The sequence below is a fragment of the Columba livia genome, chromosome 1 (assembly GCF_036013475.1).
Source record: "Columba livia isolate bColLiv1 breed racing homer chromosome 1, bColLiv1.pat.W.v2, whole genome shotgun sequence".
NCBI lineage: Eukaryota > Metazoa > Chordata > Aves > Columbiformes > Columbidae > Columba > Columba livia.
Genome location: NC_088602.1, coordinates 90,911,875 through 90,928,972, shown reverse-complemented (window position 1 = coordinate 90,928,972; position 17,098 = coordinate 90,911,875). Strand labels below are relative to the sequence as shown.

At 43.5% G+C, this 17,098-nt stretch overlaps 1 protein-coding gene across 9 annotated transcripts in view; it reads left to right on the top strand.

Moving 5' to 3' along the window:
* Positions 1 to 17,098, top strand: part of TIAM1 (TIAM Rac1 associated GEF 1) — a 199,589-nt gene that overhangs the window by 142,711 nt on the left and 39,780 nt on the right. For all 9 annotated transcript variants that reach the window (XM_065066249.1, XM_065066238.1, XM_065066229.1 and 6 more), the window contains 4 exons: positions 859 to 933; positions 2,339 to 2,509; positions 8,337 to 8,441; positions 12,696 to 12,777. In XM_065066249.1, coding sequence (XP_064922321.1) covers positions 859 to 933; positions 2,339 to 2,509; positions 8,337 to 8,441; positions 12,696 to 12,777 — 433 coding nt within the window. The remainder of the gene's footprint in view (positions 1 to 858; positions 934 to 2,338; positions 2,510 to 8,336; positions 8,442 to 12,695; positions 12,778 to 17,098) is intronic.

The following is a 17,098-nucleotide window of genomic DNA, read 5'->3' as shown; positions in this document are numbered from 1 at the left end:
GTGTCTGAATGTTGTGTCTGAAACACATTTCCCCTGCTCCTGTGTAGTGGCAATACCTACCAAAGTATTGCCAAGTTGAAGCAGCAAACTGTAAATCCCTAAAGGGCAGTGACCTTCTCCCATCCTGCATGGTCTCTGCTTCAGATTAGGTACAGAATAGTTAAAAGCCAAACCCAGCAACTCAATCATAAACCTGTGCTGGTGTGGAGCTATAAAACATAACTTTTCAGTTTCAGTTATGAGCTTCTGCTGCATTAACAGCCCTGTTTGCCAGTCTGATGCAGTCTCGGGATGATTTGGGGTGGATTCTGTAAATATTCCCATTCTGTCATTCCTCCTGCACAGAGTTCTGTTGATTTTGGCTCTCTGGTTTGTGTTGGGTTACCAGCTCTTATTTCATTAGGGAAGGGTTATGCTGACTTGCGGTACTTCAATGTTTGCTAAGTACTTTTTGGAAGGTGGTTTATTACAAAAACAGCCAGAAGTGGAGCCCTTCTTCTGATTTCTCAGCCTTAGCAGAGGTGGAGAAGCCTTCCTTTCCCCCACTTTACAAGTGGGGAAACCAAACACAAAAGGAGATAAAATATGTCCAGCTCTGTCAAGTAAGTCAGTGACAGACCACTAAGCAGAACTGGCCTCTAATCTTTTAGCATGGTGCCCCATCACCAGCTTGTCCTTCACCCCACCTTCCCTTTTTACAAGCTACTATCTTCCTTTTCTGTGTTTTGAGATGAGTGTTTTCATTTTTCATTTGATTTCCATGCCAGATGCTAGATACATGGTTCCCTCCTTAGCATGTCCTGCAGACGGCACGGAGGCACATTTGTGTTTTAAAGCAGTTACTCTGTTGTTCCTCAGGTGTTTGGCGAAGGAGTGGATTCAGTAAAGAAATCTCTCGAAGGAATCTTTGACGATACGGTCCCAGATGGCAAGGTAAAACATTGGGAGGAGAGAAAGAAGGAGAGGGAGAGGGAGAGGGAGAGGGAGAGGGAGAGGGAGAGGGAGAGGGAGAGGGAGAGGGAGAGGGAGAGGGAGAGGGAGAGGGAGAGGGAGAGGAGAGGAGAGGAGAGGAGAGGAGAGGAGAGGAGAGGAGAGGAGAGGAGAGGAGAGGAGAGGAGAGGAGAGGAGAGGAGAGGAGAGGAGAGGAGAGGAGAGGAGAGGAGAGGAGAGGAGAGGAGAGGAGAGGAGAGGAGAGGAGAGGAGAGGAGAGGAGAGGAGAGGAGAGGAGAGGAGAGGAGAGGAGAGGAGAGGAGAGGAGAGGAGAGGAGAGGAGAGGAGAGGAGAGGAGAGGAGAGGAGAGGAGAGGAGAGGAGAGGAGAGGAGAGGAGAGGAGAGGAGAGGAGAGGAGAGGAGAGGAGAGGAGAGGAGAGGAGAGGAGAGGAGAGGAGAGGAGAGGAGGAGAAGAGGACTCTCTGTATGCTGTAGGGCTCTGGAAGGGTTTGAGCTGGTTGCCCACACTCAAAAGAGCTTATTACTGTGTGGGGCATCCCAAGTACAGCTGGAGGTGCCAGTCCCAGAGGGGTGTTAGCACTGCGTGCCAAGGCAATGCCTGCTCACAGGAGGACCTGAATGCTGCTGTTTTTGGAAAGTGGCTGCTCGTGATGGCCATATGGGGTTTTCATAATTTAGGGTTTAGCAGAACTATGGCACGCAGGGGGTTCTGTTGTTTTGTTCTCATGTGCTTCTGTGAGCTTCTGCATTTGCAGCCACAATTACAACTGCTTTCTCTTTCCCCAAAGAAAGTCAGCTATAAACCAGCATTAAGACAGTGCTAAGAGGCACATTCTTCATGTGGTGAATATGGGTTTAGCTGCGTGAGCCCACTTGCAGCAAATAGGAATTCTGCAGCTCCATCACTTCCTGGGGCTTTATAGCTTGGAGTGTAACTTGGATGTATAAAATACAGTAAATTCAAAACAAATACTGACATTTGCTATTTTGCTATTTCTAGGTATTAAGTACTGTAGCTCCTACAACAGTTTTGTTTGCCTTGCGTTGGTTTACCAGGAAACACAGTGCATTTAATTTTAAATCTCTTTTTATCACTGTTATTTTTTGTTGCATTCCTAGCATTCCCAGTAGCCATAGGGTGAAATCCCAGGAAAAGCACATTGCGCCAGTGTAGCTGTGTGGGTGGCAAGGGAAGGCACACTTTATACTGCTCAGGTAAAACGGCAAAGTTTCCTGTCCAGACAAGCCTTCACTCTGGGCTTATGAATAAAACGTCTTCACAGTAAGAGGGCTTTTTGCTACAGATATGAGGTTCCTTACACTTATTATTGATGAAGAGGGAGATTGTATTTGGCTGGTAGATTCATAATAGATTTTGTCTGTTTAGAGGGAAAAAGAAGTGGCACTGAGCAGTGTCCATCAGCACAATCCCGACTGTGATATTTGGGTCCACGAGTATTTTACGCCGTCTTGGTTCTGTCTGCCGAACAACCAGCCTGCTCTGACAGTCATCCGTCCTGGGGACACCACACGAGACGTGCTGGAAATGATTTGCAAGGTAAAGGCTGCGAGCATGACCTGGCGCGGGGTGAAGTGTCTACAACCCTGAGCCCTTTCAGTTGAACCTCATAGTGACTTTTCTCGTATGCCAGTGTTCAGACTGCGTTGTGTTGGGGGATCTGTTGTATGTGAGATGAAACACATGAGTTATAACTGAAATTTTCACGCTAGCACCACACAAGAAAAATTCCTACAGCTGGAGCTAAACTTGGCATGGTGTAGGGAGAGGAAGGCAGACTGTTTTTTGCCTTTTCTGCTTGGGCCGCTGTGCATGAGCTTCTGAAGTGTCTTCATACCCTGACTCTGCCTCTGCTGTCTCTTCCCACCCACCCAGCCCTCCTCCACTGGAGACCAAGCTGTGTGCAGGACCCTTCTCCTCTCCCCATCTGCCCCGCAACATCCTGGCCCTCACCCCGCTTCCTTTCACTGGATGCCCCATTGCCTGGTGTTGCAGTTGCCCTGTCCTCACCCGACCACCCTGGTTCAGATCTTCCTGTTTCCAGGTGCTGTTCCTCCTTCCCCCTCCCTGCTGCTTCCTCCTCTCCGGTCGGCATGGGGGAGGAGGGCATGGAGAGAACAGCAGCAGCAGGAGAAGGTGCCTGTGTTTGTTGTCTGCACTGCAGAGTCAGGTTGGCCTCGTGTAGGTGGCAGGAGGGAAGAGGGAAGAAAGCTTTCATCTGCATTTAGGGGGAGTGGGAGAAAAACCACCTGGATTTCTTTTCAAGATATATTATCAGAGACATTTGGCCATTAATAAGAGTTACATCTCAGCTGAGAAGCTGAAAGCTTTGACAAATTAAATATAAGCTTTGAGTTCTGGCAGCTATATAATGTGTGTTTTCCGCTAACCGGCTGACTGCAAGCTAGACCCAACTTGTGTCATGTGTCATTCTGAAAAGTGAGTCCTCTTTTGTACACCAGCAACAGCAAAAGAAAACATTTATTACTATTAAGAGCTTAACTTTGGGGACTTTTAGAACGTGTTGCATGTGCTTCCAAAGAGAGGGAAGGTGAGAGGAAGGCATTTGTTTGCGATAATTATACAGTGCGCTTGTCTCGCTGCCAGGTGCACTATTAAAGAGTGCTGCAGCTTGTGAAAGCTCTTCATTGTATTCACAAAAAAAAAAAGATGACATTTTTGGAGAGACACATAATAGGGAATCTGGATGACACATTATTAGTAATTATTTATTTTTAGGATTTATATTTTTCTTTGGGTAAGAGTGATTAACTCAGAGGGCCAAATCCTTACCTGGAGTTAACTGGTGTAGCTCCACCAGTTCCAGTAGGTTCCTGCTGAGAATCTGGCTTCTCACTGTGTGTTTGATTGTTGGGGGTGGTGCTGTATAAAGAGATGGGGAGGTGGGGGAGTATTTGTTTTTGTAGAGCTGTTATCTGTTTCTTTTCTTTCTGTAAGAGTTTTCGGTCTGGAAAACATTGGTGGATGCCTTCTTTGCTGTAGCATTTAATAATCAATCTCTTTCTTCTGTCTCTTGCATTCAGCTCATTTTTTCCCCTTTAATATCTGATCCACATCATTTCACATCAGTTTGCCATCTGCCATCTGAGAACCAGTCAAGTTCTGGTATAGTAAACATTTCAAGATCTACATTTCATATAAACCTCTTCATGTTTGTAGATGTGGTTAAATCTATTTGTGCTATTAATCTGAGCTTGATTATTCTGCTGGAGAACATTACAAGTGCACTCAAGTAATTGTAGAAAATATGTTCTTACACTAACACTGCTGCTTGTTATTATACAGCAAGTTAGGTTTTGGAGACTACTTTGTGACACTTCCATGATTCAGGATTGGTGGGAGGAGAGTTTAAAGCATGTTTTAAAGTGGTTTCTCGATTCCTCCTAAGGTTTAACTAATAACATCACTTGGAAGTCAGGAAAAGTCAGTGTATATGCATTAAATTGTTTTCTATGGTGTGATCAGTGTGAAAGTGTGTATGTATTATTAACATTTGCATAATGGTATGTCTTCAAATTGAGTAGAAAAACACACTGTATATGGATTTAGGCAGAGCCAGTATGAAGTGAATAACACCAGAAATCAAGCATAGAAGACTACATGGCATTTAGTCTTTTAACTGAACTGGATAAAAAGCGAGAAGCAAGAAAGGTTCTGGTTTCTCAGAATTTGCATTTTTCAAACAGACCTGCACGAGGGGCAAGAAGCAGATTTCCCTTAGGTCTCTGGATCTGTGCTCCAAGACTCTGAGAAGTTACTTAAGCCTGAAGCTCTGTGGGCTTACTTTGATTTTGAGCTGATGTTTTTCTACTGAAAAAGCTTTGGACACTAAAGTGCAAAGCCAGAGTAACACAGTGGGATGGCTAATATGTTTCTATGATGCTGTCATTTCAGTGCTAGTGAAGGTGTCCCCCACCTAGCTGAAAGAATATGCCTTTTCTTCTGTCTCCTGGTCCACTACAAAGGCAGGTGGCACTTGGGGGAATGACGAGCCCAGCTGTCTCAGTTGGGTCTTGGATCAGGCTGAATGGTCCTCTGGAGGTGCCTGTCCCTTGCTTTAACTAGAAAGGAGCTGAAATGGATAGATAGTTTGGGTTGTGTGCTGACCTGCTATACTACATGGAGTCTGTTGAATCAAATCACACCCCAGACTGTAAATTTTTCTCCAGGAGCATGTTGGTTAAGCTGTTGGTTTGTCCTTTAAATTGGGTTAGTTGCTGCAGACATAGCCAAAATTATTAGAAGAGAAATAAACAAACCAAGCAGCTTATTTGGACTGCTAAAAGCTATTTGGGGTGGTCTCAAAAGAGTATTAATATCATTAAAGCTGTACTGTTTCTCCTCCCACCTTCCTGTGTATGGATGCAGATAGACCATCAACAACAAGTGGGTTAATGATACGGATTTTAGGGCAGACTGGCTATGTCCACTTTAAATGGGCCCTTTCCTTTCCCTTCAGTAGATAATCACACCCCTATTTGAAACAGTTTAATGTAAAATGTTGAGGTAGACAAAGCCTTGCTGCAGCCATACAAATGTTAATTAACGAAATGGTGTGGCTGCACCATCACAGCTTCAGTGGTGATGACTCTGCCTTAGATGGGATGACAAGGTAGTGGATGAATGGTATCCACCTCAGCTAATTGTGTTTCTTGAAAGAAGTTGGTGGCTCAAAATATGTGTGAGTTTTATCCACTGAGCTCTTCAGACAATGCTGGGCTCTGGCATAGCTCAGGACTACAAAGCAGCATTGGCCAGCTTGTGTTTGGCTCCCTCCTGCTCTCTGAAATAGCCAGCACACCTGATTTTCTTGTAAGCAAATCTCTCTGCAAAGACAAGTGTGACAATGGAAGCGTTGCCCGTCACTTCCACGCCCCATGCAATGCCTGTATCAAAGCGGGTTAGAAGCCCTGTCATTGACTGCCGGCACAGTAGATCAAGCTGCTGCCTGCGGGTAAGATGCTGTCAGGGCGGGCAGGTTGCAGGCAGGGTTGCAGGCAGGCGTGAGCGCACCCTGCCCCTGCCCAGGGCGGGTGGTGGCTCTGAACTGGCAGAGCTGGGGCATCCCCGGCCCTGTGGGGAGCCCGGGGCGCTGAGCGTGGGCTCCCTGCCCCACCAGTGTGGCTGAGGCAGCTCCCGGCCTGTGCCCAAGGGCTGGAGGCTTGGACTGGGCAAGTTTGCGTCCCTCTGCAGCAGGCTGTGGTTTGTGCTAGACTGGGGCAGACTGGAAAGTGGCCCTTTGGGTTTCCTCTGCAAGGGCAAGGTGTTCAGAATCAGTGTTGGAAGTGACATGAATACCTGGCTGTGGTCAGGGGTTCTCCCCAAGGCCTGAGCTTTAGTGGGTGACGTGGAGCTTGTCACCAGAGCCGTGGCTGACTGGGGTTAGCACAGCAGCTCTGCCTGAGGCTGCATGAAATGCAGGGTGCATACAAGAGCTTCAGCGCAGGAGACCACGGGAAGGTGCACCGTGGAGAGAGGAGGAGGCTGCCAGGTTGCCTGGCTCTCTCTAGTATTGTTTTTACACATAGAATTTTTTTCCCCACTGGCTTTGCTGTAAATGGCTCAAGCGTTTTCCAGACTTTCAGAGAGACTTATAATGGGCCTCTCCCTGCGGACATGGCGTGTACAGTCTGGGGGTTTATGTCTTCTCTGTATGTTTGTTAAATTGTTTAATTGCTGTGCAAAGGCACCCTTCAATTGGTGTCTAGGGATAGTAAACTAACCTGACCAGAAAGTAATCTAGGACTCCTAGGTATCATTTCTGAACAATTAAAACCAATTTTGCTTCCCTTTAATTTCTAGGGTGTTTGTTTGTGTGTGCATGTAAGAGAGAAAACTAGTGAAAACTGTCAGGAAACAATGAGCAAAGTGTGCAAAATGTTTATCAAAAAAGAAAAAAGAGGGCAGAGGGTGAGGATGTCCTATGTTCAGCTTTTTTTATTTTGGCCTTTGGTAGATTTCAGATTCCTTATTTAATTAACAAAGTATTTGTCCGGATTATGGAGGTTATCCCATTTCAGATATTCAATTTCATGTAAGGATAATTTGGTCTTTGAATTGGACATATTTGAACATAGCGCTATGTACAGTCCAGCAATAGATATCTTTTTCTTCTTCTTCTTGGTAGCTCTTTTTTATTCGTGGGCTAACCTAGACTTTCAAAAATGTTCACTGTTCTCTGAGTATTTGCTGAATTTGGCCAGGTCAGTGTGTGATCTTTTCCACATGTCACTTGGTGTACGTTACTCATAATCCGTGCTGCGTGATCTGTCAGCTGAGTCCCCATGTATCATCATCTTGGCTTGAACAGGATAAGCGAGCCTTTAAAGAAACAAAATAAACAGGCAGCAATGACGTTCTTGCATGGATTTTCAGATGAGCCATTGTTTTTGGTGCAGCCTAGGAAACTTTGGTAATTTGCTTGTATAAAATGAAAAGGCCAATGTATAAAAGCATATAATAATGGGATTTCAAAAGTGACAGTGAGGAGAATTTGCCTCCTGTATCTGTGAATCACTTTAGGGTTTTTCATTAGCTTTAGTCAACAGTTTACGAACTTTGAAAGTAGCTTCTGAATGACATCCTTTGTGTTTATCATCATTCTAATGTGTTTTGATTACACACTGCATTAACCTCTACTTAAATCAAGCTTATTAATTGTGCTGAGAAAAGGTCATTAACATCTCCCAGACCAAATGCCGCATCCTCAGCTAATTATTACTAATTCATTAAAATGGTGTGACCTGTTTCCACTGGGATGTAGTCCAGTATGCAACTCTTTACTTCTTTTAGCTTTATAAAGCCAGCCTATCCTGAGCTGTTTTGAATTTAGAGGACATACAGATTTTTTCCTTTGTATAACCTTGCTTGAAATTTACCACATCTTACTCGCTAAGTGATGAAGATGCTAAAAACCCCAAAACAAACAGAAAAAACTTTGTTACATTTTTCTCTGTTACCAGAATGCTTGTTTTCTTTTCCTTGTGATTTTAAATGCCCTTGGTATACAAAGGGATGCTCTGAGTCTTCTGCTCTAGTAGTCTTTTCTTATTTCTGCAATAGCATGGGGTGGAGCAAAATTGCCAGATAAGCAGAACCAAAGAGTCTGCTTAGAGCACTCATGCTGCCCTTGACATCTTGGTCAGTGGGTAAATGAACACTTATTCCTGGGGAAGAAGAGGAGGTTCAGGTTCTTGTTCAGGTTAGGAGATTTTGGGTCTCTTGTGGAAGGTGGTGCTGGGGCATCCCCACCTGTTTCTCCCTCTGAGGATTGGGCCATTCTCTAAGTATAGACGATGTTAACCATTGCTTTTCACTCCCAAAGCCTCTTCTCTGTTTCTTGCAGACACACCAGCTGGATCACTCTGCTCACTACTTGCGTCTTAAATTCCTGATTGAAAACCAGATGCAATTTTATGTACCAAAGCCAGAAGAGGATATCTATGAACTGGTAATGCTACCTACTGAATAAAATTAAATGTAACTTGGTAGGACACTATTAATTAGCGTTTATCTGACATTTGTAATATGCAGAGTTATGCTTTTTAACTTGCAATTACAGTGCTTTGCAGACCATAGCAAATTGGCCTATAGTAAAGTACTCTCTCCAAACTTTTCATCTTGAGGAGAGAGTTAGTGTTTAGCTTATGTTTGTGCATGCATGTGTCTGTGTGGAAGAGGGAGAGAAGGAACAACCAAGGTAATGTGTGAAAGTCACTGTAACATACATTTAAGCTTAACTTCTCTTAAGATTGCCTTTTCCTGTTGTTCATATCATCCCTGGTGGTTTTAAAGACATAGTGTTAAGGCCTGAGTATTTCTTGTTTGGATCACTTTGCCTCATGTTTAAAGAGCAGGGGGGGGAATGCACAAGTACTTTGTTCGTTTGTTGTTTGGCTGGCTGGGGTTTTTTTTTCCTAAATGGGAAGGTAAATGTTGAAGTTACAAAGAGTTATGTGTGAGAATATAGTCTCCTAATTGCTTCAGTTGGATGTTTTCATATCATTCATCTCAAAAGCAGACTTCAAAGGAATTTTGAAAAGAGAGATTAAAAAAAAAGACCAAACAGAATTAGTGTCATACTTTATGATTTTATACATGCACACTGTAAAGCTTTTTAAAGCCCTTTACATTGGTGGCTGTTTTATTTATAAGAAGTAAAACTTTGCCAATTATGGATGCTTTTGTTCATTTAGAAAATAAGTTCTGGTGTTTGCCATTAACACCATCAACAACAGAAAAAGACTTAAGAAAGTGCTAGCAAAGTACTAAGACTGGGAAGTGGAATACAGTTGTAAAGAATTAAAACTCAGAGGAAAAAGGTTTTAGCTTTCATTGCCTGGCAGGACTTTGGGGACTTGTCTTGAAAGCAGGTAGGATTCACGTAGTCATTAGTTATTGTTTATTCTGAAAAACTGAAATTAAACCAAAACTTTACAGTTGGTGCGGCTATGTACATGCTGAAAGACTATAATATAGAAAGGTGCTGCAGGGTTATATCTAATGTAGTAACATTAAAACAACACCCATTTGTATGTTTGCTTGTGTGTGTATGTGTTTGTTTCATGAGAAAATTTGAGTTACTTTATTTAAGTGTTTAATTAAATTATTCTGGTACAATATGATAAAACAAATGCCTCTGTTTTTGTAGTCTCCTGAATAGCTGTTTGTAATATTGTCTAATGTTGCTGTCACCTTGCTAGGGGTATCTTCTGTCTACTAAAATGCTTTTACAGACATAACAATGCTGCAGAAAAGGTAAACATAAATTCTTAGGAGGATATTCCTTTTTCTTGCAAAATTTATCAGAAGTATTTAAATAGGAAATGGAGATTAAATATCCATATTTAATTCCTCTCCAAAACTTTAATGGTGATGCTTTGTGCTCTGACATAGTCTTTCAAAAATTCACAAGCTCAGTTTATTATGTTTTGAAAATGCTACTAAGGGCTCAGGAGAGAGTATTTAGCATTAGGTGTTGTACCAGGCAGTTATACTTTTAAGCATCTTTTATTCTGAACTAAGTGTTGGCTGAAGCTTGGCATGCCCAACTTTTTCCTTTGGTAAGGTGGCACTTACAGATGGAAGCACGAGACCAGAGGCTTCCCCAAAAATCTTGCAGGTAGGATGAGGCTGGGGTGGAGGCATGAGGACTGCTGGATAAGGTAAACCTGGGGAAGGGTGCTTGGACAGAACCAAAAGTGGTAGAGGAAAAAATGGCAAGGAAGAGAAAATCTTCAGATAATAATGTCCCCAAGGTGCTATGAGAAACACTGTCAGGAACTGGAGTGGCTCAAAGGGGAAACGCTGCTGCTGTCAGGAAGAAATCCCATCCCGGGGCACTCCCATTGCCCAGTGAACTCCCTGGGATGCTCCTGGTATTGCTGTCAAACCCCTCTGTGCAGAGCCCAGGCCTTGCGCTGGGTCTGGAGAGGGAGCTCCCCATGAAAAATGATTAGAGGGCTGGAGCATGTCTCCTGTGAGGACAGGCTGAGAGAGTTGGGGTTGTTCAGCCTGGAGAAGAGAAGGCTCTGGGAAGACCTTATTGCGGCCTTTCAGTACTTAAGAGGGGTCTATAAGAAAGATGGGGACAGATTTTTAGCAGGGCCTGTTGTGACAGGACAAGGGGTAATGATGTTAAACTAAAGAAGTCGAGATTCAGGCCAGACATGAGGAAGAAATTTTTTCCACTAAGGATGGTGAAACAGTGGCACAGGTTGCCCAGAGAGGTGGTAGATGCCCCATCCCTGGAGACAGGCCAGGCCAGGCTGGACGGGGCTCTGAGCAGCCTGATCTAGTTGAAGATGTCCCTGCTCATGGCAGGGGGTTGGACTAGATGACCTTTGAACGTCCCTTCCAGCCCAAACTATTCTATGATTTTATGGCCCCACAGTGCCTGTGGTGCCAGCATCTTCATGGTGTGAGCCCCCATGGCCTAAATACACTGCCTGCCTCTGGTGTGGGGCACAGACGTGAGCGGCACCTCAGGGCTCATGTCCGACTGGCACTCTGGTTTGGGCAACTCAGCCGCAATCTGTGCTTCCCAGTTACTTGCCTCCCATTCAATAGAGGGTTTTTTTTGCTTGAAAACAGCATTTTGGGATGCAGGCAGAACATGTTTCCTGTATCCCTGTGAGAGCACATCAGCCATCCTCCTTGATTTTAGTCTTGCATACTCAGTTTAGATGCAGTCATCTAAACTGGGATCAGACACAAGTTTTGTTCTGAAAATACTGCAGTTTTCACTCCTGTTTTCTTTCTCCTCTTTTTCAAACCCTTGCTTAAATCTAGCTGAGATTTTTGTAAATGTCATTTGACTCTTTTTCAGGTCCTGAATAATTTGTTACTATATTTGAAAAGTGCATTTAAAAACTATTGTTAGTGTGGCATACTTATTTAGTTTTACATTTTATTTTACTATATTCCGTCATTTAAATGGCTATAGAACTGTTCTGTAATACCTAATATTTGCAATTAAACAGATGTGTAAGTGCTGATATATGCAGGAGATAAAATGATGTTTTTATTAAAGAAACCTTTCACTAATGAGTTAGTCTTCTTTTTTTAAAGAAATGGTTTAAATACTTCAGTCCAAACACTGATGCCACTTAGTTTCAAACTGTTAATTATTGTGAATTGCTTTTTTACACACTCATACCAGCAGGTAAACAAAATTCATATTTACCTGCTGACTCTTACTCACCTGTGGGTATCATTTTTCCAAGAGACAAAAGGATGGTTTGTTACTTAAGTGCTAGCCTGTGCTATGAAAAAAAAAACAGCTTCAAACCTGTTCTGAGCCAGAGGTTTCCAGTCTGTCAAGGCTGTCTTACAAGAAATAAGTCAGGGCTGACTCTTAAAGATGTCAGCTCAGAGCCTCAAAATATCTAGTCCTCGTGACTTTGTCTGGAAAAGCGGGATTTCCGTGCCTCGCGTGGCATGAGGAGCCCTTCATTCGGGTACAATAGTGAGCCACACAAGATAGAAGGAGAACCTAAGTGATTTAAAACCACAAAATATGTGAGCTGTGGTGGAGGGGTGTAAGCCTGTGGGGGGCTTGCTTGGCTCCTGAAAGGCAGGGTGAACTGCTCCTGCTTCTGTGTTGTTACCTAGGTGTGAATTTGTGCTGGTCTCCCAAGAAGGATGTTAATGACCATTTCAAAGACTTAGGGACTTTTCCCAGCGCAAATAAACATAAATGTGTTAAAGGTGAAATTTCATGCTCAGAGCAAACTGCATATCAAATCTGGTAGTCTTCTGTCAATTAAGAAAGGTGTTTAAGAAACAAAATAACTTCTTGTGATTTTAGTACTCTCAAATAATTGAATTCCTGTAATGCCTTAATCAAAATAATATAAAAACATTAAATGGTGACCACCCATAAAATACAAAAACAGGAATAGAAGTTCTGTTTCTTGTGCACTCAAAATAATATTGACCAAGTGAAATAGATGTATCCTTGCTTTTATGATGATGGTAGTAAAACACTGCTTCCTCCTCTTTAATTGTGTGCTAACAGTAAAGCGTAGGGACACTACTAATATGTCTCACATATGCAGAGAAAAGCTGTTTGATAAGTAAAGACCACAGTCTATTTCTTCCATGTGTAATTGAAAAAAAAATGTTCAAAATTGTTACAGTTGATGTGTCCTCCCACTGTAACATATTATATTTTTGTGGTTTTTTGTTTTGTTTTTCTCTTCAGCTGTACAAAGAAATAGAAATATGTCAGAAAATTACACAGCACATTCAAATAGAGAAGTCTGATACATCCTCCGATATTTACGGTGAGTTTCTCCTTGATTTTTTTTTACTTTTTTACTAAGTCAATCCTAGTGTGAGCAGGTTCTTGCTTGCTATGCATCAATATACCCAAAAGGCCTGTTGAACACAATAAGAAAAGCACATCTGGTTCTCGTGCCGTCTGCAGAAAGCTCACTCTCCTGCCCTGAAGCAGGAGGCATTTTATTTGTAGTGCACTGAACGCTGCCTTTCCCGGTGCTGGAGCTGTGGGATGTGGTTGTGCAGCACTTTGACAAGAGCTATGGTGGCAGAAAGGACAAATGTTTCCTTGTTTTTGTAGTTTCTCGAAACACCACCTACAGAGGTGGTGCGACTGAACACTGCCGGAAAACAGCACCCTTTGCCGCTTGTCACATCGTGTAGGAATGCCTGTATCACGGTGCTTGTGGGGCTTGTGAAGGGGCTGCTGTGGACTGGAAAGCCTTCCCCCTCCTTACCGCTTCCACCAAGCGTGATGGCAGGGATGCAGCTGGGAGCATCGCTGTGGGTGGGAGGCACCTCGAGGTCTGCGGCTGGGCAGCTGTCCCAGGAGAGGCTGTTTGGCCCCTTTCCCCACCTGCCGGGGGCACGCAAGGCAGGTCCCTGTCTCACCTCGTCATTCCGGAGGCTGGGGGAACCTGGCCCTACTGCTCACCCAGCCCTTGAGGATGCCCCATAGGCTGCTGGAGCCAGAATGTGATGTGTCGTACAGGTCTGTGCGTAAAACACAGGGCAGGGGAAGTATGTGTAATTTCAGTAAAATCTCTAATCTTTACATGGGGGTGGTCATATTTCTTAGCTTTCAAGTATTTCAAGTTACAGACCTCCAGCCTGGCAAGTTTACCCTTTCGTCTGGCAATTACAGTTCAGTAGTATATTTTAGAGTTATTTATGCAACCTACCCTGCGGGAAGACAATCTGCATCTTTTTACTATTTATCTAAATATTCTCTTTTAATGACTAGAATAATTGTGAATCCCCAAACTGCTTATTATACAGCTTCAGGCCATTTGAATATTGAGCTCTGCTACAAAGCAGTGGTACTGACTGTGGTTTGAATATTGAAGGCCTAAGAAAGAAATATTAACCAGCACAGCGATGATCCTTGGGTTTGACAATTATGCTCTGCCTGAAGCCACTGCAAGAAAAGATGGAAAAGGATGGAAAAAATTATTCATGGAAAGGGTTGTCAGGCATTGGAACAGCCTGCCTGGGGAGGTGGTGGAGACACCATCCCTGGAGGTGTTTAAAAGACGTTTAGATGAAGTTCTTAGGGACAGGGTTTAGTGCTAGAGTTAGGTTATGGTTGGACTCCATGATCCTGAGGATCTCTTCCAAGTGAAACAATTCTATGATTCTAACAGTGAGGGGTATTGTGGCATTTCCTGTTTATTTCTTTTCCTTCTCTCTCTCTTTTTTTCTTTTTTTTTTTTTTTCTTTTAAGTGATAGATGGGAAAGACCGTGAAATGCACTGTTGTGGCCTGTGAAATTAGATCAGCTATGTGAGACATGGGCTGCATCTGTTCAGTGGCTCCAGCCCTGCAGGGAGTGAATGCTACTTTGACTCTAAATGGCAGCAGAATTTCTGTAGTCTGTGTGTGTCTTACAGAAACAGTACAATGTGTCCATACAGTGACAAGCATGTACTGAAATACATGTGTGTGTGGGATCACTGCAACCGATGTCTAGGGTCCTAAGGGACATTTTACTCTGATGATTACTTGTTTTTTCTGTGCAGCTTTGTTCAAGCCTTCTCATACTTCCCACCTGTTTAAAAAACACACGTCCAAATTCCCTGTGCCTGGATTCCTTCAAAAGAACTACAAAAGTCTTCATTTTGAAAATAAATGGGATTATGAGAATCATTAGTGACATTACCTGTTGCTGTTGCTAGCATCCCAGCTATAGCAATAATAAGACTTGTAAATCACCTTGAATTTTCACAAGCAGCGATTCATTAATCCCAACAATGTAGACATAGTGCTGTTATCTCCATTTAACAGACATGGTATCAAAGGTAGGGAGGTGAAATGCTTTCACTGATGGTGCAATTAAGACAGGCCAGTTCAGCTCACTAGCTTGCCAGCATGATAATAAGAAGAGTTAATAGCTGTCTGCTGGCTTTGCAAGCTCTTTTGGGCCAAGTATGGGATCCTGGTGCCAGGGATGAGATGTCAGGAGGCCCTTGGAGCAGCTTCGCCATTGTGCCTGAGTTCCAGTGACATAAAGAGGATGGAACTGCATGTTTCAGGGAAAGCTCACCTGGGAACATTTTGCAGTGTTTCTACTCCCACCAGTGTGCCTGTGGTAAGAGACACACCTGGACTGTCTGGCCAGCGCGGTGGACCTTCCCAGCATTAGATCTGTCAATGTGATGCTGTCGGTGATGTCTGGGCACATACATTCTTGCTTTATCACTGATACCAGCCTCTTTGCGAAGGTTGTGTGGGCAGAAATCAGGGCACACCAGCAGTAACGACCTATTGCTTCCAGCTCTGTCATGTACTGGGAACGTGCTGGTATTTTTGTTAGCAACTCTCTATCACAGGGGGCTGTGGTAATTTTATGGAGGTGGATTTGTTCAGGTGTTGTGCCAGTTCGGTGAGGCCGTGTGCACTCATAAATGCAGACTTCTGTTCTCCTGTCATCAAAACTTTGCAGTGAAGAAAAGGCTCTGTCTGGGTCACCACCCATCTCTTCACACCTGTATTTCAGAGTCCAGGCACAGTTTGATAATAATCTTTTTGGCAGTGATGCCAGCTTATGCAATCGCTGTCGCTTCCACCCACTCCTGCCCTCCCTCTCATGCGATGCTAGTACACGTGTTTGTGTGGAACACCTGCAGAATTTAGCCAGATGGAAACTGTACATTTGTACTATACACGTGTATATACAAACTGCACGTACATACATATACACACACACTTCACTGGGGTATTTCTCATCTGGGTGAGTTCCTTGCTCTGCTTCACTGCATGGCAGTGAAAGCATTGGCACTGGCACTGCAGTGGGACAGGCATGCTGCTTCAAATTGTTTATGAGATCCACACACGATCACAACTATGGAAATAAAACCGTTTATTTATGTTTGGGTTATGGTCACATACCCTGTCTGCAGAGAGGTTAAGTGTATTTGTGAGATGACCAGTTCGAGGCTGTTGCCAGTTGCCCATCTCTCACCTCTTAAAGCTGATGACAGTGTATAATTAGTCCTTACACCCGTTCTGCTGGCAATTATTGCTTAGGTTTTATGACTTTGGTTTTTTGACTGAAAGATAATTAAAAAGCAACTGCATAGGCACTTAGGCCTGACAGGTTGGAGGAGGCAGAGATCTTCTCACGGAGGAGAATGGGAGCATGGGACTGCTTGGGTGTGCTAATCTCTTCACAGTTAGCCACAGGGAGAACTTGAGATGCAACTCAGCCTTGTTTTAACTGTATGGTAGTTGGCTGCAAAGCAGCATTTCAGTTGCAAAAGGGTGATGGTATTAGGAACTAATGATTTGTGCTGACTCAGACCGCAGTCTTGGGCATGTTCCACTGTGCTTCTGGTTAAGGGTTTTCCAGGTAGAGTTTGTGGTGATGACAACCAATAACTACTATATTTTACAACTGCTCTTTTGTTTAGTTGAGAGTTTTCTCTCTGCCAAAGTTGGTGTGTTGAATGAGCTTCACAAATTTCATCTTATTCAGGCTGAGGAGCTCACATGGATTCTAAGTAGCTCAGTAAGTCATGAAGGGCCCTATGCTCCTCGCTTACTGCCACTTTCTTCCCTTTCCTTTTTTTTTTTTAATGATGGATGAAAAAATAACTTCTCATCCATAAGAATCAACTCAAAGGGAGTCCTAAAGTCAAAATAGGCTCCATGCACATCTGCTTCCTCTTGGCTGGTGGCTGATTCCGTGTCAAAAAAGCGTCTCCCCCGAGAGGTTTGTAAATGTTTTTCTAGTTGGGAAAAGAGAGAGCAAATGGTTGCCTGCACGCATTTAGGGAGTAATGATGTTTCAGAAAGGCAAATGTTCTGCTCAACAGTAAATAAACAAACCCTGTTTAACCAACCACATTGTATTTCCTTTACACATTGTTATCTTACACAGTGTCAAACACAAATGGCAAGAAAATCACCAAAACCAGACCTAATGATACCATTTGCACTGTTTAAATTAAGGCTGTGTCAGTACTTCCACTGTAAAGATATTCTGTGGGCCTTGTAATGCAACTATGAAGTGTGCTCTGAGCTGAGACTTGGCAAATAACAAGTTGTGCCAGGAGCAGCTGAGAAAAGAAAGGGGAAAAGGGAAAGTAGCGTTTTTACAAACTCATC